The 21,653-nt window shown below is 40.4% G+C and overlaps 1 protein-coding gene across 1 annotated transcript in view; it reads left to right on the plus strand.

Moving 5' to 3' along the window:
• ACVR2A (activin A receptor type 2A) overlaps positions 1-21,653 on the plus strand; it is a 111,399-nt gene that overhangs the window by 82,309 nt on the left and 7,437 nt on the right. The window contains exons 7-9 of the mRNA XM_024217075.3: positions 4,716-4,861; positions 18,266-18,380; positions 19,691-19,829. Coding sequence (XP_024072843.1) covers positions 4,716-4,861; positions 18,266-18,380; positions 19,691-19,829 — 400 coding nt within the window. The remainder of the gene's footprint in view (positions 1-4,715; positions 4,862-18,265; positions 18,381-19,690; positions 19,830-21,653) is intronic.

Below are 21,653 nucleotides of genomic sequence, written 5' to 3' on the forward strand. Positions count from 1 at the left end.
AGCTGGAAAAGTCACTGGCATTGATCCTTAGCAGAGGAGGAAGATGTTTTCTGAAACACAAAAATATAATTTTATCAGTGTTTCACTCTGATTGTGGGCCTTCCTAATGAAGTAGGTCTTCAAAATTTTTTTAACCAATGCCCATCAATTGAATTGAGTCATATATGAAATTTTTATCACAAATTTAAATGGTTTGCTGTATGGAAATCTCCCTACAATAAGAAATCAGTGTATGTATAACAAAATAACAGCATTATTGTTACTACTGCCCCATCTAGCTTTTGTGATGTAACTTACATTTCTTGTAGTAGAATAAAAATATTTTCAAACATTTTTAATATTAGGACTTGTAAAATTAAAGCCGTGATGTAATAGCATAAACAGCTAAGGGGAAATTGAGTGCTTTGCTATGAACCACGTAAAGTTAGGAAGGTTATTTCCTGTATCAGTCTTGTAAAAATCACATTTTTGATACCGATCTATTAAATTTATTTATGCATGTTATATCAGACTAAACCAACAGATAAACATTTCCCTTTCTAAAACGATATGGTCTACTTAATTGCTCATGTCTGAATTTTTTTAAACTACTGCTGTTCTCTCTTAACAACCAAGATTACTCTCATTGAAGAACAGGAGAGAAAAATTTATCTTTTCCCCCCAATTTTTGTACATTTGTCAGCATTTGGTTTGTTAGCAATTCAGTTCTTCGAGTGATTGCTCATGTCAATTCCATTCTAGGTGTGCACGCACCCATTTTGTGGTCATCAGAGATTTTTGCCATAGCGGTATCCAGAGGGTTGGCTGTGGCACTCTCTCTTGAGTGCCGCGCTCATGCATTGGTATATTAAGTGCCGTCAGCCCTACGCCCTCTCAGTTCCACCTTTCTGCCTGTGGTGGTTAGTCGGAGCGCCTTTTCCTTGCATAGCAAGGACTAGCGGTTTTGTCGTTATTATCTTCAAGCCGTAGGGCCTTGTATTGTTTATTTCTAGTACAGTAACTCCTCGCTTAACATTGTAGTTATTTTCCTGGAAAATGCTACTTTAAGCAAAACAATGTTAAGCGAATCCAATTTCCCCATAAGAATTCATGCAAATGGGGGGGTTATACTCCAGGGAAATTTTTTTTTCAAGACCCCTCCCCCCCCCCACATACACCCGATACAGATATAGAATAAGTTTTAAACAAACAATTTAATATTGTACACAGCAATGATGATTGTGAAGCCTGTTTGAGGTGGTGGAGTCAGAGGGTGGGATATTCCGAGGGAATGCCTTACTGCTAAATGATTAACTAGCACTCAGCTGAGCCCTCAAGGTTAACACGTTGTTAATATAGCCTTACACTCTACAAGGCAGCACAAAATGGAGGGAGGGGAGACAGCATGGCAGAGAGAGACTGAGACACACACCGTGTGTATGAGAGAGAGAGACACACACATTGTCCCTTTAAGTACGCTGACCCCACTCTGAGTACACTCACTTTTTAAGTAGATTAGCAAGTTGAGACAGCAGCTGCTGCCAGCAAGCTACCTCCTTCCTGAGCTCTGTCATGTCCCGTCCCCCCAGCTCTGTGGAGATGGGGTAAAGGAGTGGGGAGGGGGACACCTTGACATTAGCACCTCTTCTTCCCTCCCCCCACAGCAAGCAGGAGGCTCCAAGGCAGAGGGCAGGAGCAGCAGCACACGGCAGTGGGGGGAGGGACTGCTGAACTGCCAGGCAATTGATAGCCTGCTGGGCGGCTGCCGCACAGGGAACTTAAGGGGGCTGCCAGTCCATCCTGATTCCAAGCCCCCACCCGCTAGCTCCAACAGGCTACTCTTTCTGCAAGCAGTGGACAAAGCAGGCGGCTGCCAAACAACGTTATAAGGGAGCATTGCCCAACTTTAAACGAGCATGCTCTCTAATTGATCAGCAACGGGACGACGTTAAGTGAGTAGTTACTGTAGCTAGTGTTTGAGTAGTGGTTAAGTAGCGTAGTTAGAAGTTAGAGTCCCAGCGGGGACTTATCCCCAGGTGTGCATGCCGCAGTCTCCAGGTTTTAAGCCCTGCTCAGACTGTAAATGTCCTATGCCTGTTAGTGACCCCCATAGCAGCTGCCTGAAGTGCTTGGGGGAATCGCATATGAGGGACAAGCATTGCATCTGTAAAAACTTTTGACCCAAGACCCAGAAAGAGCACATCATCCATTTGAAGGCCCTCCTTATGGAGTCTGCTTTCTCTCTGGCTTCCGAGTCTTCCCGGCTAGACTCTACCCCCAGTACTTCGGCCTTGGTGCATAGTGCACCCCCAGCACCAGGTTCTGCCTGGCATCACTCTCTGTTGCCAGTGCCCAAAAAGAAGTCCAAGAAAGGCCATGGGGTATCGGGCAAAGGACCCAGTTTAGGCTGCCAGCCAACACTGGAGCCGTATGGACCTGTCTCCCCCCCCCCCCCCCCCAATGGGGGCCGCAGTCCTGGGAGCGGTAGGGAACCCAGGCTCTTCCAGAGCAGAGGCTGCGTGTGTCGCTGGAAGTGGCAAAGGCTCACTATGCAGGCAAGCCAGCCATCTAGACCCCTGCAAAGGGTAAGTGAGTGCTGCTGATCCCCAGAGCCGAGACAAAGCGCTCTCTGTCTCCGCGCTGCAGATCTCCGGCTTCACAACCCAGGTCCTCTACAGGTCTTCCTAGATAACTAGCACTGCGATCGTGGTCTCCCCCCTCTTGATGTGGATCACCTGGGGGGAGGTGCTGGTCACTGTATCCCCAGCACCATTCACCCTCCCGCTGGTCTTATCGACACGGATCCCTATCCCCCGCACCGTGGGAACAGTCTTCGTTGTGGTACCAGTCCCACCACCCTGTACTGGTCCTATTCAAAATGCTGGTCTCTAGCAGCAACGGTTAGTTGCCAGATGCAGGCATCGACAGCCCCACCGAGGTCACGGGAAGAGGATTCCTCCAGCATGGAGAGGGAATTCAGCCTCTCGTTGGGGCATCACCAGCATGATTGGGCACTCAAGGCTGTGTCGACCTCTGTGATGTCAGCTTCGCAACATGGCCATTGGCCAGCACAGTGGCCCTACTGAAGTACATGGGGCATGCCTGTGATGCCAATGCCCTCTCTGAAGCCTCAGAGTAACAGCTGACAGTACCATTGGCACCAGGCTCGGTGCACAAAGTGCACTCAAAGGTCGGGGTAGAGGAGTGAGTGCCCACCCCCAAACCCCGCACATACCTAGAATAGAATGGACATGAGTAACACATCTCAAAGAACAACAGTTACGAAAGATAGGTAACCGTTTTTTCCCCTTGAGCAATCAATCCATTTTCCCCTTTTGTGTGGGCTTTACTCACAGCCACAAGTGAGACACAGACACTTCTCTGGTTTTTAAAAAGTGATACTTAAAACCCAAAAAGTTGGCACAGGGAATTCAAGAGTAGTGTAGTATCTGAAAATATTTTTAACTTGTTTATAATTTGACTAGACTTGTAGCTCATAATATGAGAAAAGGTAAAGAAACTATCTCTCGCATAGATCCCCTCACTCTAAAAAAGGGCTCTGAATATCAATGTAATGCTTGTGAGAAAGTACATACATAATTCAACATTATGCTTGGGGGTGGATCCACAAAACTCTTGACTTTGTGCCCAGAAAATCGAATCACCCTGTTTTGAAAGAAATTCCAGCATTTATCTCCAGCAGTGTGTTTAATTTGTAATATCTAATTTTTTTCTTTGACTGTTCTTTTACAGAATAGTTTCTTAATATCTATCATAAATTGTCTTCCTTCATCTCTAGTCTTTTTTTAGTTTAAAAATTTTCACATTTGACTCCCATTTATTTAATCTTCTAATAAATGAGGGTCAATGCCAAAGAAGACATTTTCACATCTTTTTAATTTTATTAAATTGTTTGGTTATTGTATGAACTATAGCTATATCCTGTAAGTGTTTATTGTGTTAAGAGATGACCAATTGGATTGGAAATTATACCTTTTTTTCTAAATACCAACAGATTATACAGTAGAACCTCAGTGTTACAAACACCTAGGGAATGAGGTTGTTCATAACTCTGAAATGTTCGTAACTCTGAACAAAACATTATGGTTATTTCAGAAGTTTTTACAACTGAACATTGACTTAATACAACTTTGAAACTTTACTATGAAGAAGAAAAATGCTGCTTTTAACCATCTTAATTTAAATGAGACAAGCACAAAACAGTTTTCTTACCTTGTCAAATCTTTTTTTTTTTAAACTTTCCCTTATTTTTTAGCAAAAACAACGAGGAGTACTCGTGGCACTTTAGAGACTAACATTTATTTATGCTCAAATAAATTTGTTAGTCTCTAAGGTGCCACAAGTACTCCTTAGTCTGTATCAGCAAAAAGAACAACACAGCTACCACTCTGAAACCTTATTTTTAGTAGTTTAACACAGTACTGTATGTATTTGTGGTTGGGGGGGGGGGAGGTTTTTTTTGTTTGTTTGTTTTTGTCTCTGCTGCTGCCTGACTGTGTACTTTCGGTTCCAAAAGAGGTATTTGGTTGACTGGTCAGTTTGTAACCCTGAGGTTCTACTGTATATGTAATCATGCATGCTATGTATATAGGTTTATGAAACAGATATGATTCTTTGTATCTGTGTTCTAGGTACACTTTATCATTAAGAAAATCTCTCCTTAAGGGGAAATAATACTGAGATTTACTTTAATTGTTTTTCCCTCCGCTGTACAGGGTTCATTAACTGACTTTCTCAAGGCAAATGTGGTTTCTTGGAATGAGCTGTGTCATATTGCCGAAACTATGGCTAGAGGTTTGGCTTACCTTCATGAGGATATACCAGGTCTGAAAGATGGACATAAACCTGCTATATCCCATAGGTATACTATATTTCAGATATTGCCTATTATCTCATGTAGTAAGCTTTAGCTTAATCGTGTGTACAGACATAGAACCATATGGCTATGAAATACTTTATAGTAGCTAAAATAAACATTTAAAATCAGATTAAGTAAAACAGCACTGCAACTTTGCACTTTCAAGAAAAATCTGTTCTAGATAACTAATATTTTTATAATTTTGAAATGCAGCTGTTTAAACTGCAAGTTAATGTGTCTGATTTAAAGCGTTCTGTGATTATAAATGTAAAGTGAATTACTACTGAAAATGACACAACTACTCTCAATGTGAGATATCCAGTAAGCTGCTTAGGAAGCAGATCTCCACATATTTCATCTATCTCTTCATGTCCAGATGACTACACTGTATCTACAGGCTGAGAATAGATACTTAATGCAAGTATTTCAGTATACAGTCAAGTCTACTTTGCATTTACTATAGTACCTACTCAGTTCCCTATGCTTGAGGTTATGCATATACCTGGATCTCAAAAGTAATTAGGCCTTGTTCTGTACCACTGATGTCTAATGTGAGTTTTATCATGGACTTATGTGAGTATCAGAGCCTTAAACCACCACCTGAGTTCTGTATGGGTGGAACCCTGAACTTGTCTGGAGTCAAATTTGACTTAAGTGGGTCTGTTCACCTGCTTAAAGTTAGGTACGTGCTTATGTGCTTAGTTTGGTTGGGAAGCGGTGGGGAAACTCCTTGTAACTGTTAGAGGCATGTTGACTCTACTCTCTATTCCTAGTTAATCCACCTTCCTACAGTTCTGAAAGCAAATGCGTTCTGTGATTATAAATGTAAAGTGTTAGTATTTTCTGTAGGTTCGCTTTATAATTATACCCACACAAAAAACTTAGTTACGGTGAAAATTAGAATACAAAGCAGTAACTTAAAGATACCTACATCCCTATGCTTGAGGTTAGAATAGAATTAAGATATGACTTAAACCTAAAAATTTGAAAGTACAGAATTTCACAAAGTACCCCAAAACCTTAACTATACCTCCTTTAGTGATATCAATTAACCTTTCATTTTTCCTCTATTCCTTTAATGCCTGCTTTGTAAGATGTATTTTGGGATCAGGAGGTTGTCCCCCCCCCTTTTTTTTGTTTGTTGTTTTTTAACTTGAGTGCACAGTTCATGACTTAAATTTTGAACAGTCACTCTTTGTACAGTTTGTAGGTGAACTGCTGAAAATGCGCATCGCCATTGGTTTACTATCTCCATTGTGTACATGCTAGCTCCAAGTATGACCTGTAGATTGTCTGATATTACAGAACTGTGATCTAATTGGAACACCTTCTAGAGAGTGATGAGCACCTCAAAGAATCAGGTCCCTATTTAGCAGTTGAAATGACTGCCCATATTATCCTATTTCATTTAATCAGGAATTTGGAAAGTAGGCTTTGTGGAGTGTGACAGTAACAGTGGGTGTCCTGGTCCATGACTAGGGCTCTTAGGCACTACAGTAATAGAGATAATAAGGCTAAAGTTGGTACAACCACTTAATTTTATTTATATCAGTGGGACTATTCAAAGTGTGTAAAGTTAAGCATGTGCGTAAGGCTTTGCAGCATCTGGGCCCAATGTCTATGGAATAAATATCCTGTGAATTTCATTTTTTTTGTTTTTGTTTTTGTTTTTTCAAATGTTTGCAGTTACTGGAGGTTTATTCTAGCTCTGGATTTCCTAGCTCTTAAGGGTTTTTACTCTGAAGTTATTGAAATGTACTCTTCACCTTCAGAAAATTGGGAGTTTTGAGGGGCTAGGGAGTTGGTGAGAGTGGGATGCAGAGAAGGGGGGAGTTGGTCTGGAAAATCACTCTTAAAAATAGTGTGAATATGTGACTGGTGTGAGGTGGGAGATAATTAAGACATGGCAGGAAGCTAAAGTGGTTTCTTGCACCATTTGTATGATATTATACTCCCAGTGTAGTTACTATGTACATATTTACATGAATAATGTCTTAAACCAGTCTTTCCCAAACCCTTGAAAGTGACACCTTGCTTCAGGAAATAAAACCAATCCCATCTCATTGTATGATGGTATGAAAGGGCTATACACTTTAATTCATACATTTTCTGGTCTGCCATCCGCTTTGGGAAACATTGATATAGGTCTTCATCATGTATTTCCTCCTCCTTTCTCGCATGGTTTCAGCAATGAAATAGTTAAGTGTTGGTATTTAAAATATTAACGGGGCACCTGAATTGCCATCAACTTAAATGGGCAGTTCACACCACAGAGCTATTGTTTCAGACATTCTGGCAGATAGATGATTCTATATCTGTTACAGCTTACTTCACATTTTGAAGATTTTCATTACAATCTAAGACTGAATTTAAAATAAATAAAGAAAACCACCACTCTGGAGAGCAAATGAGATATTAGAGTGTTCCCCGGAACTAGTCTTTTCCTAGTTGGCATGCTCCAAGCTTTGGGGAATCACGGTCTTAAGAAGTTTCTTTTGGGTAAATAAGAATTTTCAAAATTGGTACATGTCTCAAATATATAAAGATGCTATTTATTATCTAAACACTTAATTTTGATATATTTTAATTTAATAAAAAGTACTGAATCGGTTCCGTATATAAGCAGGACATTTGTGCTGCTTTTATATGCCAACTAATACATGTCTAACATGTCAGAGTTGTGCATTCTAATCTTTAGTGGTCCTATAAGATTGTAGTATGTGGAGTTCTCTTTGTTTGTCAGACTTAATTATTTAGTTAAAGGAGAATGGAAAAATGATTGGCGATCCTTTGATTCGAGGATGATCTCTACCACGGATTTACATATGGGTCCTGAGATGACTCAGGAGTCCGATCCTGGAACAGCAAATCCACCCGCAGTAGGTACAGACATTTTATGGCAAGCCAGTGGCCTGCTGGGAGAAAGTTTATATCTTTTTCTTTCCTCCTCTCTCTCCTTTCAGCTTCAAGGGCCACACACTTCTCCTCGAAGCAGGCCACTGGAGGATATTGGGGTCGGCCACTGCCTGATGGAGGTGCCATTGGGGTCGGTTGGTGGCTTGCTCTTCCCAGCTTGTGATGTCCACATCAGTTTTCTTAAGATACGCTTTCACTGGGTCTTTGTAGCGTTTCCTCTGATCACGACGGGATCTCTGACCATGGGTGAGCTGAGAGTAGAGGACATGTTTTGGGAGGCGAGAGTCTGGCATCCGCACACAATGTTGACCTCAGTGAAGTTGGTGCATGAGGATCATTGCTTCAATGCTGGTGACATTCGCTTCAGCGAGGATGCTGGTGTTAGTGCAGCAATCTTGCCACTTAACGTGAAGGATCTTCTGGAGACATCACTGGGGATATCTTTCCAAACTCTTGAGGTGCTGTCGATAGGTCACCCAGGTTTCACATCCATAGAGGAGTGCAGGAACAACAACTGTAATATAGACCTGGATCTTGGTGTCCTGCCGCAGGTCACAGTCCATGAAAACATGTCGGAGCAATTTCCCAAAGAAAGCACTTGCGCACTGGATCCTGTGCTGGATCTCACTGTCAATTTTTGCAATTTGGGAAAGCTGGCTACCAAGGTAGCAGAAGTGCTCAACTGTCTCCAAAGTCTAACGCTAACTGGTGATCTGTGGTGGGTCATGTGTAAGGCCTAAAGCAGGTTGATAAACACTTTAGTCTTCTCAATATTGAGTGAGAGTCCTAGGCTTCAGTAAGCTTGTGCAAGAAAATCCAGTATGGTCTGAAGGTCATTTTCAGTGTGTGCGAGGACGACCGTCATCAGCAGACTGAAGGTCAGTAATGGATGCCCTGAAGACTTTTTAGACTTTGAGCAGAGATATTGAAGATTAAAGAGACGCTCATCCATTCTATATTAAATGTCAACTCCACTGGGGAGGTGATCTTTAACAAGGACCAAAATGACTGCTAAATGAATGGAAAACAGGGTTGGGGCAACAACGCATCCTTGGTTAACCCCAGTTTTGATGACGAAAGGTTCCATCTCAAGGCCATTACAGAGAACAGTGGCAGTCATCTGATCATGGAGAAGCCTTAGGACAGTAATAAATTTTGGAGGGCAGCCAAATCTGGCCAGCACCTTCCACAAGGCTTTGTCAAATCGACGAAAGCCATGTACAGGTCATGATTTTGCTTTGGAGATTTTTCCTGGATTTGGTGTGCAACATTGGTTGTCCCGTGGGATGGTCTAAAACTGCACTGAGATTCCAGCAATATTTCCTCCGCAATGGGAAGTAATTGGTGTAAGAGGATATGGGCAAGAATTTTCCCTGCTGTAGATAGCATGGCAATGCCTCGATAGTTTCCACACTCCGACTTATCTCCTTTCTTAAAGATTGTAACAATGTTAGCGTTTCTCAAGTCTTCTGGAATCTTCTCATTTTACCAGATATGAGGAAAAAGTTTGTGGAGCTTCCCTATCAGTTCTTCACCTCCAAATTTGTAGACTTCAGCTGGTATGCCATCTGGCCCTGCTGCCTTGTTGTTCTTAGTTTGCATAATGTCTCGTGTTACTTCTTCGAGGGTGTGGGGGGAGGAGGAGAGAATCAGCAAGAGATTCTCTTTCCTGTCTTTGAGCTATAGATTCGATATTGGCATCAGAGACAGTTGACTCACGGTTCAGGAGTAACTCAAAATGCTCCTTCCATCTGGCTTTGGCTTCGCTGTCCTTAAAATATGTTGACCCAACTTGGGCTCAGAGTGGTGTGGCCCTTATTGCCTGAAAGAAACTCTTCATGTCACGTTTATCAGCATAAAGCTCAATCTCCTTGGCCTTTTCTCATCACGACTTGTTTGATGTCATGGATTTTCCTTTGGGCTTCAGCCTGGAGTTACTTATATAACTTTCTTCTGCTGGTGTGATATGTTGTTTTGCCACATGTGGTGAGCTTTTATTTTCTGGTCAAGCAGGCCCTGAATCTCAGCATCATTCTCATCAAACCAATCTTGATGATGGCGGGTGACATAGCCAATGGACTCGGCACATGCTGAGAGAATGGCACTCTTTAATCCCTTCCAGAGATTTTCATTATTGTCAGTGGTAGGCATAGGGGCAAACTTCTCTTGGAGACACTACTGAAGTTTCTCCTGAGTTACTATATCGTCAAGGGACTTGACGTTGAATTTCTTTTGTGCTGATTTTGCCTGCTCATGATGCCTTGAGGCGATCTGGAAATTCATGATTGATCTAACAAGGCGATGGTCTGTCCAGCAGTCACCAGTTACATGCATGACCCTCATGATGTGGACATCCTTCCAATCTCAAGCTCTAAAAGTAACATAGTCAAGATGGTGCCAATGCCTGGAGCGAGGGTCTCTCCAGGTGGTCTTCTACTTCTCACTTTGTCTAAAGAGGGTGTTTGTGATGATCACACCATGTTCTACGCATTTGCTCAGGAGGAGGATGCCGTTGGAGTTAGCCTTTCCTACTCCTTCTTTTCCGATGGTGCCATTCCAGAGATCTGACTCGTGCCCGACTCTAGCATTAATATCTCTGAGGAGAATGATCTCCTCCTCCTCCTCCTCCTCCTCCTCCTTGGGAATTTTGGTCAAGACTCAGTCAATATCTGTATAGAATTGTTCCTGGATATCCTCGATAGAATCCAGCGTTGGGGCATACGCACTGATGACAGCAGCAGACTGGTTGTTGCTGAGCTCAAGACAAAGTCATAAGATGTTTGATTCCTACAGGAAATTTTATAAGCTGACTGACAAATTTATTCCTGATTGCAAAACAGACACTATGAATGCGCCTGTCCTCTGCAGATTTTCCTTTCCAGAAAAAGGTGTAGCCTCCACCTTCTTCTCTCAGTTGACTTTCATCTGGGTGCCTTGTCTCATTCAGGGCAGTGATGTCGATGTAATATCTCACAAGTTCCCTGGTGACAATAGCAGTTCTTTCTGGTTGTACATTATCTTTGTTATCCATCAGGGTGCGAACATTCAAAGTTGCAAAAGTCATTCTTTTTATAGCTTTGCAGGCAGAGTGATCCCATTGGATGCGGTAATCCAGCCAGGAGTGTATGAGACAGCCTAGGTTTAGGGCAACTTTTCTAGCCCTCTCACCATGTGGGGTGAGCAGAGGGGATCCTAAAGAGGACTTCTCAGTTGCAACAGTAGCTGCCGAATTGCACCCCGTCTCAGTCCAGGTGCCAGACAACCATCTAACTATCGCCGCCTACGTGCAGATTCGTAGCTAGGGATTGCCAGATTCACTAATCCTGTCCCCGTCACCACTAGTCCATTGCCGCAGGGCTTGAAAGATTGGAAAGATCTTATTTCCCATGGTAGAAGCCTGCGCATGACTTCCTTTAATGTGGGGAAGCTGGTGCGGCTACAGCGACCACATGATCATGACAAGTTGGAGGTCTGGGACCCAGTGGTAGGGAAAGTCCGGGACGAGTGGAGATCTCCACTTGCTGCAGCCTTCATCCGCTTTCACAGCCGTTGAGATCCAAGGACCTTCTTCCGCCTGATCCACTGTTGAGGACTTGGGGGAATTGGACTGTGCTTTGTCTGGGATCTCCCCTCAGACCTGTTCCCCTTGGGAGACCCTACCAGGAACATGAAGCTCCCGACAACTTAGCTCTGAAGATCATTGGAACACGCAAGCCCCTTCACCACAACAAGGTGTGACAGTCCCCAAAGAAGAATGGAAAAATAAAACTAGTATGTAAATACTTGTATTTTCAAAACTTTGTGGGAATTTGATGACCATTACAAATAATCTTGTCCCTTCAGTCTGTCTGTCTCTCCCTTATAAGATTCTGTTTCCCCTGTTATCTTGAGTGGATGTGCTGTTTTGAAGTTGTGATTTTTTTCTATTAAAAAGTTTAGCCTTTTTAAGATGCCAAAAGCAACCTAGATGCCTGCAAGGACATGCTGAAACAATAGCCTGAGGGCTGCAGAAGCCTTTTCAGAAGCAGGGGGTTTTGATTGCCCCAAGCAAGTACTCTAACAATTATTACCTTCAACAGTCTGAGTGCTCTTTTCAAAAAGTTATATATACACTGTTTAAACAGCTCCTATTTTGAAGAAATAAAAAATTAAGTTCCAGGACTGTCATGGCAGCATTGAAAAAGAGAAAGGTAAAGAAAAGAAGGCTGAATTTTGAGGAGGGAAGAAATCCGCGTTAGTTTCCTGCAAATCAGATACTCCTAGAAAAGCAGTAGAAGGATACTTGAAGAGGGCAAAGGGAGATGTTTTACTACCTCCTTGCACAACATACACTTATTTTCAGTGTGCCCAATTTTTTTTTTAACGGTAATAGTGTTATAATTGAGATTTTAATTACAGGAAAAAATCTCCTTATTCTGCTTCCACATTCAGACAAAAATCACTGCTTCTAGTCTGAGAGCAAGCATGAGAATTTTTAGCTTTAAAGGTTGTTTTTGCTCCTAGTTTTCAGAAAAATCATTAATCTGGAAAAGGTCTGATAATAGAAGTATCTCTACCTAACCAGATAAGTTGATTACAGCATGTGTTCTGGTGATTGTGGTTGGTGGTGATATATTTTCTATTTTTGCATATTTAAATAACGACCCTATTCAGCTAATCAGCATGGTGTAAACAGTATCTGTAGCTATATTGTAAAATGTTCTTAAAATTACCTAAATGCATGTTTACACAAGCCCAAACATACTTTTACCCTTCAAACAAAATAAGCAGTTCCTCTCATAAGTTTGATTTTTAATAGGCACATCGATAGAAGAAAATGTGAATAGATACTCGAGTAAATTTCACCCTTGGAGTTCCTCTATGTTCGCAGGAGCTGATCATCAGTCCTGTGTCCCCATTGCTATCCTTCCAAATTGGAACGAGTAAATGGGTCTCTTTTTAGAACGGATTGCTGAATTGTAACCCCTTGCATCAATGAAAGATATTCTCTCCTGTTGCAGAATTCAGAGCTACCGCTGCAGTGCTCCTAGCTGCAGTTGACCCAGGTAGTAAGAGCCCATAATTAAAAATTGAACATGGATGAAAATACCACCGTGCTTGTCTTTTTTTTATTTTTATTTTTTATTTTAAGTAATCTGTCCTCAGTCAGAAGAGTAGTATCACTCTGTCCAACACATCTGCTTTCTAAGAATTTTCAAGTCATGTTGGTTTACTTTTTGGCAAAGTTTTTTACTACTGATAACATTACAGAATTGATGGAGGTATGGATAAGTGAGTGTGCAGTCTGTCTGGATCATCAGATTTTTCAGCTACAATAAGTTCTGATTGTATAATGTGAAACTTCTTTGGAAGTGGTATAATGAGAGAAGAGGTAGTTACCATTGAGTTCAGTTCTGGGAAGGAAGAGAGCTGCCCATTGGTGCTCTGGGAGAGCAGTGTCTGAAAGGTCTAGGCCACTCGGATGGGGAGTAGTGCTGGGAGCTGCTGTGGGAGTCTGTGCTGCTGAGTGAATAAGCAGCAATTTCTTCTTTATGGCAATATTGCTCTGTAATCTTGGAGAATCTGGAGACTTGTAACAAGTGGTGGATGAAGTGAACCACTCTGAAGGCGGTCATATCATCCAAGTTGGACTGAGGCCTGATTGACGTAGAATCATTCCTCCTTGGTAGGAGTTTGTGAAGCTTAAATAGAACTTTTAAGATGAAAGCGTTGATTGTTTTGGAGAGGAGCTCACCCTCTCCCCTCTGTAGAGAGTTGCAGTATCACTGTAGTGATCGCTTAGTGGTGAATGAGCTGGGAAGGAGCTCTTTGGGGATTAACAGAATGGCCCTAAAGACTGTGAGCTCTATTCCACACTTCCCCCAAAAGTGAGAAATTTAAAAGCATGTAGGCATTCCCCTTGAAGATGGTCTGCTCTCCTTCTCCCTCTCCCCCATTCTTCTCTCCCCTCCCTCCCCCCTCGATTGTCCTGGGTATCCTCATCTATTGCAGTCTAAAGTAACTGACTTCTCTGAGAAGCAAACTCCCCTACTCTCCATCTGGGGTTTGGCTCACACGAGTTCTGATTCTCTTGATACTTTGAATTCTGAGGGAAGGAGACCCTTGGAAGTATCTTATTGACTAAGGAACTTATAGATAAGGATCTTGTGAATAGCAGGAGCAATATCTGTGAACCTGTATCATCAGACTTGGTGGATGATGACCATCTTTATTTTAATTATTCACAGTTCCCATTGGTTTTCTTTGTTGAAACCTCTTATGGAGGCATTAGCGAGTATTAAGAGCTCTTTGATTGAAAAATTCTGTTGAGTGGATTATGAGAGGATTGGTCTAACAGGCAAGCAAGATGCCCCCCACTGCTAATTGAGATCTGGAGAAGGAAGAACGTAAAATTATAAATAATTTCTCTCATATTGATGATAGGAATATACAGAGCTTTATTACTGAGTTAAGGCTAAACTAAGAGAAATTGACACCTTCTTTTTGTCATTGTCGTCCTCTTGCCTTACCATACACAGGATCTGAGGTTTCAGAAATCCTGTTTCTTGATTTAAATACTTCCAAGAATAAGTTTTTTTTCAGGGGGATTATGTTCAGGCAGACAGCCCCTTACAGATATTGATCTAAATCAGTTATAAGTTGATAAGGTTCATTTGGCATTTACTATCTAACTCTTAAGTTTATAAGGCACATAAGGCACCTTTATTTTTGAAATGTGCACGAGGTGGGAATTTTTTTATATTGGCACATAGCTTCTAGAATTTGGAATTTGAGGAAACAGCTAAAGCTCCGAGGTGTCTTCATCTCTAGAGTAGAAAACACGCTTGAGAGATTCTTGCTCTATAGGACATTCTCAAAAATATAAGGTATAATTCTTCAGATCTACTAGAAGAGTCTGGTTCTTATTTATCTTATGAGAAAACATCTCAGGATTTTACATCAACTTTTCCTCAGCTACTTTCTAGAACTTTTTTGTACTATTTATTTAACTGGGTCTCCTAAGTTTGACCCTCCAGTCTTTTTTAGACCAATGAGCTTTACAATTCCCCTTCCCAAAATAGTGTTGTTTTTTATGGGAGCCTTGAGATGGACTTCCTTTACATTCAAAATCTCCCACATAGATTACTCTTTGGAATACAGTGGTATTTGGAGATTAATCAAATTCTTATAGTCAGGTTGTTGGGTCTGTTTCTTATGTCTGACTGGATTGTCCAATTTCTTTCCCTTTACCCAGGGAGAGCTTTTGCCAGAACAATTTACATATTTTAGTTTTTTAAATTTTTTGGAAACCTTTTGAATTGATTTATTTTTAACAAGAAACATGGTTAGTGAGTCTGAAATCCTACTCTTTCTTGGGTTTGAATCCTTTCTTCAAGGAGGAAATTGATTGTTAGTAAGGGGTCATATAGCTGGAGTACTTGCAACCTTAGTTTCCTTATGCCTGAAATCCTGGGTTTTACCTTTGGAATCAAATTGTCAGGGCATTCAGGCTGTATTTTTTTTTTTTTCCTGATCTCCAAATTTTAGTATTAAATATTCTTTTCCCCTCATTCTCCTCATCTTATTGGAGTAATTGTGGGAGTGCCTGAATGAGCAAATTGATATAGCTTGTCTAATTTTGGGAAATTTTAATGCTTGAATAGGTCCTCCAACAAACTCAGTATCAGGGGAAGAAAACACTGAGGAGATTTTTGAACTTCCCTCTCAGCTCTAGAGATCAGGTGGCTAACATTGCTGGTCAAAAATCAAAGGCTTTGTTACACAAGTTTAATCTGATACCTGTAAATGGAAAAAAAATGTGGCAGATAGAGGTGGACAGTTCGCCTATATTTCATCAAATGGTTCTAGTAGTATTGGGATTTCGGTAAATTTTCTTGCCCAGATAGTGACTGCCAACCTCTCTCTAATTATGAATGATGTGCCCTTTTTGGAGAGCGTTTTTATTTCCGATGGATGATGATGCCTTAATTACTCCCTTTGGAACAATGTGGTTGTAAAAGACTAAAATGGACTCCAGCCATTAATGACAAATTATCTAGGAGATTGGATGACTGATGTTAGATTTTTCAGAGACATAATTATTAAGTCTGAGAATTCTTCTCAAATTTGTGAATCATACGAATTGCTGGTCAAGTCCATACTGCCACTTTTCTCTAAACAAATAGACTTCGGTTTTAATTATCCCAGAAATGCTTTCAAAGTTAAGCACGCTTTGGTTTGACATCGACTGCGTGAAGGAAAAGTCTGCTGTTGCACATATAGTTAATATCCCTCTCCTAATTTACTTCAGAAGTTGTTAGCTGTCAGAATAAGATATTGAGGTTTATTATGTAATGAAAACCAAGAATATCTGAGATCCTTATGTAACAATTTTGAAGCAGTAGCTAAAGCTAAAAATTACTCCGTGTTTTGGAACATGGTGGCCTCAGGCCTTGGTAGATATACTCCAGATGAGGAACCCCATATTAATGATGAAGCCTGGATAGCACATTCCAACCTTTTTTTTTTTTTTTTTTTTTAAACCCTAATTCTTCTATAGTTGGTGCAATGAGAAATCCCTTCTTTGATTTATAGACTCATAGGCATTAAGGCCAAAAGGGACCACTGTGATCATCTGGTCTGACCACTGCACATCACAGGCCATAGAACCTCACCCCACTCCTGTACTAGATCCCTAACCTCAGACTGAGTTACTAAAGTCCTCAAATCATGATTTGAAGGGTTCAAGCTACAGAGAATCCACCATTTACTCTAGTTCAAACCAGCCAGTGACCTGTGCCCCATGTTCCGGAGGAAGGCCAAAAAACCAACCAAACAAACAAAAACCCCAGGGTCTCTGCCAATCTGACCTCGAGGGGAAAATTCCTTCCCAACTTCAAATAAGCCCTGAGAGTGTGGGCAAGATCTATCAGCCAGTCACCTGGAAGAGAATTGATTGTAGTGACTCAGGGCCCTACCTGTCTAGTGTCCCATCTTTGGCTGCTGGAGATATTTGCTAGTTGCAGATGGGCCATGTACCATTGTAGGCAACCTCTTCATACCAATCCCCTCCATAAACTTATCACTCTGTCCTTCAGTAAAGGACAATTAAATCCCGTCATTTATTTTAGCCCAACAATGGAAAAAAGTCCAGAGGAAGACTTTTTTTCCCTGCTGAAGCTATTCAGCAAACTCTTGATTGGTAATCACCAGTCTTGGCTAAATTATTTACTGTCATTAATCATCTTGGATGGATTCCATCTGGGTGGAAGTCTAGTATCATAGTTCCTGTTTTTTAAAAAGAGGACAAATAATCCTGTTCCCTAAAGAATCCTGCTTCATTCACCCAATTAGTCTGTTAGATGTGGCAAGGAAAACTTACTCCAAATTTTTACTATCTAAAGTTGAAATGGGCTTCAGAGGCTAATTTACTATACAAAGAGCAGTCCATCTTTAGGGCGGATAGAGCCACAATTGATGATTATTTTCTTACATGATTTATAAATATATTGTGGTTAAGGGTACTAAATTATATGCTGCTTTCATAGATTTAAAGATAGCATTTGAGTCTATTAACTGAGACAAACTTTGGGTGAAATTAAGAAAGATAGGTACCAATCTAAGACTGTTACATATTTTGGAGGTTCTACACCAGAGCAGTATGGGGTAGGAACTCCTGTTCGTATTGAAGTATGCCAGGGATGCCATCTAGCACCTTTTCTTTAAATTTAAGTATTAATGATGTGGATGTTTTAAGGAAGAGCATTTCTCCCCATCACACGTTACGGCTAGATCTATCTTGGTGTTATGTGCCTATTACATGAATTTGTAACAAAGCCAGAAAAGGCCTGTGCCGATTATCTCGTTTTTCTTTTTGTAATTCTCAAGACCTAGTTTTCAACAAGATGAAGGTCATGATTTTTTGGGAAGAACCCTCTGAAAATTGAGTGGAAGATAGACTGCCACCTTGTAGAACAAGTATTTGCTTTTACTTATTTGGGCTATTGGTCCCCTTATCATAAAAACTTTAAAGGCCCTTATCTCTGCTCAAGGGGTTCTCTCCTTTTCCCATTCATGTGGCAGGAAGAGGCTGAATTTGAAGCACAATTTTTTTTTAAGTCAAGAAAGTGACCAGTAAGTACATTCTGTCCTGTTTATACTGATACTTCCACATCAGATTTACTTATTTTACAAATTAGATTTTCTTAAACCAGAAAGACAATAAATTTATAGTTAAAAAATGTACTGTACTCAGTATTTTAATTTATCACGGTTTTAAAAATATTTAAACAGCATGATTTTAAGGTTGGACAGCCACACTTAACATCGTCTCTTAGCTTTTGTTGTCATCCCTTTAATGTTGCTTAAATATACTCTTAGACCATAACTATGTTTTCAAATTATTATGCATCTGCAAGATCCTTTGTTTTGTTACATTAATACTTTTATTCTTAGACCTTTTAGATGTTGTATTATTTGGATAATTTTTTCTTTTTTCCCCTTAATTTGAAGGGACATCAAAAGCAAGAATGTGCTGTTGAAAAACAACCTTACAGCTTGTATTGCTGATTTTGGTCTAGCTTTAAAGTTTGAGGCTGGAAAGTCTGCAGGTGACACACATGGACAGGTAAATTGATTTACATAAAAATTAAATAAATACTAACAATGCTTATATTTAAGTTTGTAGCTTGGAAGGTATTTATTTACAAGGTGGTCACACACTTGGCTGCATCTGTAGGCTGAGCTGGTTGCACAAACGAGGAGCTCTTTGCATCTCTCCAACACCTCCCCCACAAACTTTGTGTGCCACCCACCCATCCCCCTCTAAGTCTGGGATACCCTGCAACTCCTCCAATATCCTCCCATCCAGGTATGTGTGTGCTCCATTCCAGGGTCCCCCATTCTCTCTGCCATGCTAGAGGCTTTATCTGTCCCCCATACTTGCACCCCATGTCAAGATTCCTCATTCTTCTCCCTGTGCTGAGGGGCTGAGCACTTGCTACTGAAAGGCATTAATGGGTGCCATCAACCATAGACAATTAGAAGTCCTTGAAGCTATGGTTTTGCTAAACAGATAGCAGAGGCTTCATATGTGTGCCCCCTTTTGATTTTCTAGTTTCCCCTAAAATTAGTAGGATTCCAGCCATTGATGCATAGAATGTTAACTGAAAATTTTGAAATGGATCAGATACGGTGTTCAAAAGGTATTATGTTACAGGCACAGAAATGCCCTCATGTTGTGTTTAAGGCCTTCCCAATCTAAGCCAATTAAAACTCATGACAAAAGCATTGTGGAAAGAGCTTAAGTTGTGAATGGTGCCTTGTCTTGGCCCTTTCTACTAAATAAATTTTAACCAGAAGAAATGTAGCTTTCTTTTAGGTCTAATTCAGTAAATTAATTGATGTGATGTTTCAATTTCATAATTCATCATGGCCAACTAATATAATTCTGTCTGAAGATCTTCCCTTCTTCAGTGTCATCTGCCTTCCCTCAACTGTCTTGGAGGATTTACTTAAAGGTGTCACACACAGATTTCTGTGATATTAATAGCAGAGGAAATGATGGTTTTCCAGCAACCAGGAAGAAAATAAGATACAGGGGAGGGGAGGGAAAGACCAGGTCTGCTGAAGGAAAATTAATGTTAAATTATTTATAAACATACATGCAGACTTTTATGCATTGTGGAAATCCACTGTGGGGGCCCAATCTGTCAAGGTGTTGAGCATCCTCAACCTCTCAACTCTGAGAGCTGAGGGCATGCAGCATCTTGCTGGATTGAGTCCAAAGTAAAGGCAGTGACTACAACTGTTTTTTTTTTTTTTTTTTTTAATGGGGGCGGGGGAGAGAATTGTACAGTAAGGTCAATCTGTCTTTTTGTTCATCTTGAAATAAACAATTTAGTGCAGTAACACTTTATGCTTGAATGTCTTTAAAAGGTTGGTACACGAAGGTATATGGCTCCAGAAGTATTAGAAGGTGCGATAAACTTCCAAAGGGATGCATTTCTGAGAATAGATATGTATGCCATGGGATTAGTCCTGTGGGAACTGGCATCCCGATGTACTGCGTCAGATGGTAAGCAAAATGTTTAATTTATAAAAATACATAGTTGATAACGCAGTATTTAAAACTTTGAATCAGCCGGGGGATTGGAGGGAAGCGGGAGTTGTGTGTATGTCTTTGTCTTTTATTTTTTTTTCTTTTAAGCTCTGAATTTCCCAGGCTTAAAATGGTTGATTTTTGTAGGATACATGCAACATCCCTGTAATATGTATTACCCTAAATTACTTATATGTATCTCAGTCTTAAGCAATCCTTTTAACATATCTTTTGTCTGCATTTTTTTTTTTTAAAGCATACATGAACCCTAAACAAGAAATTCAAAGAGAATCTCCCATGTGATATTTCTAATAAATCACAGTACTCTCCGGCTATTTTATGCCCCTTTGCAGCGGCATAAAGCAGCCAGATCATGCTGGCTAGTTAAACTGGGGTTTACAGCTGCTTTATATTGCCAGACCAGCAGAAAGCAGCTGCTGAACACCGCATTTTCCCCCTCACTCCTGTTCCCTACCTTTCCTTCTGCACACATGTTCCCCCTCCCTCTTGTCTTCTCCACAGTCTATTGTGCACAAATTCTAACTTTTTCCCTCCTGCACCCTTCTGTTCCTCTGCGCATACTTTGTGCTGGCTCTTGCCCTCTTGCACCATTTTGTCCTCTGACTAGGTAAGGGGCAACAAGTAGTTTTTGTAAAGAAAAATATTAAGGATTAAATTTAACCTTTTGTTGTTTTTTTTCCATAATTGAAAGCTTGTCCCCCAGTATACACTGGTGCATGAAATTTTCTTCAGAGAAACTTATGAAGAATTGCCCTCTCAAAATGGCTACTGCCTCTGTTTTATTCACAATAGGAATGAAGCCAAGCTCCTTGCAGGGAAGATGGTATTCCCTTAATGCTGTCAGAGGTCAGGGGGAACATTGAGGAGCAGATGAATGGCAATAAGAGACAGCAGCTATTTTTCAAGAGGGCAGTTAGTTCTTCATGTAACTCCTTGAAAATTATCCTTCAGCTTAACCTGAAGCAGGAACGTTCAGTTATGAAGAGTAACACCAAAAAGTGTCCATTTAATCTACTTTTTTTTTTTCAAATGTAACTTATCCAGAAGATTTCAGCAAGTTTTAATTATATGGGAAGTTTGAAGAGTCAGTGTTGTTCTATTAAGATACTAGGGGAACAAAATAAAGGTCTGACATAGGGTTCCAAATTTCTTAACCTATTTTTAAAATTAATTTAAATTCATAGACTAACAATTTACTTCTGAATTCTCACAAAATTCATTGTTTACTCAGAGTAAGTGATGTAACTTTGGAGAGGAAAGGGTGTAATTTTCATATGTAACAGAGAATTCCTGCTCTTACGTACAAAATTTCTCAGCCTTTATTATGGAGTCATAATTGATGCTTCCTTAATTTAAGTTAGATGACTAGACAGTGGTTAGGAGGAATTCTATCTGTCCATCCTTCATATATTGTAAGAACTTTGAGCCAGGGAAACTTCTTTCTCGTGTGCTGGATGTTTTCCAGACAGACATTTGTTTTATGGTAGTACTCAGTTAATAATAATAATAATAATAATAAAATCTTTTTTTCTAAAAAGTCATCAGAAGTGACTTCAATACATACAAGGAACAAATCCTGCACCTTAGGATGGAGCATGCTTAGTCCATTGCATTGCATGCACAGTCTGATCACATGTAAGAGTTGAGGGACTGGAGCATTCTCAGTACAATGTTCAGAGAATTTACTAACCAGATTCTAAGTCTCGACTGAGCATGTGCAAATTGCATTTTTTTTTTCCAAAGTCTGATTATTTGGATAATTTTTTTTTTTTTTTTTTT

Source organism: Terrapene carolina, unplaced genomic scaffold (genome assembly GCF_002925995.2).
Source record: "Terrapene carolina triunguis isolate 2854851 unplaced genomic scaffold, T_m_triunguis-2.0 Scaffold62, whole genome shotgun sequence".
Taxonomy (NCBI): Eukaryota; Metazoa; Chordata; order Testudines; family Emydidae; genus Terrapene; species Terrapene triunguis.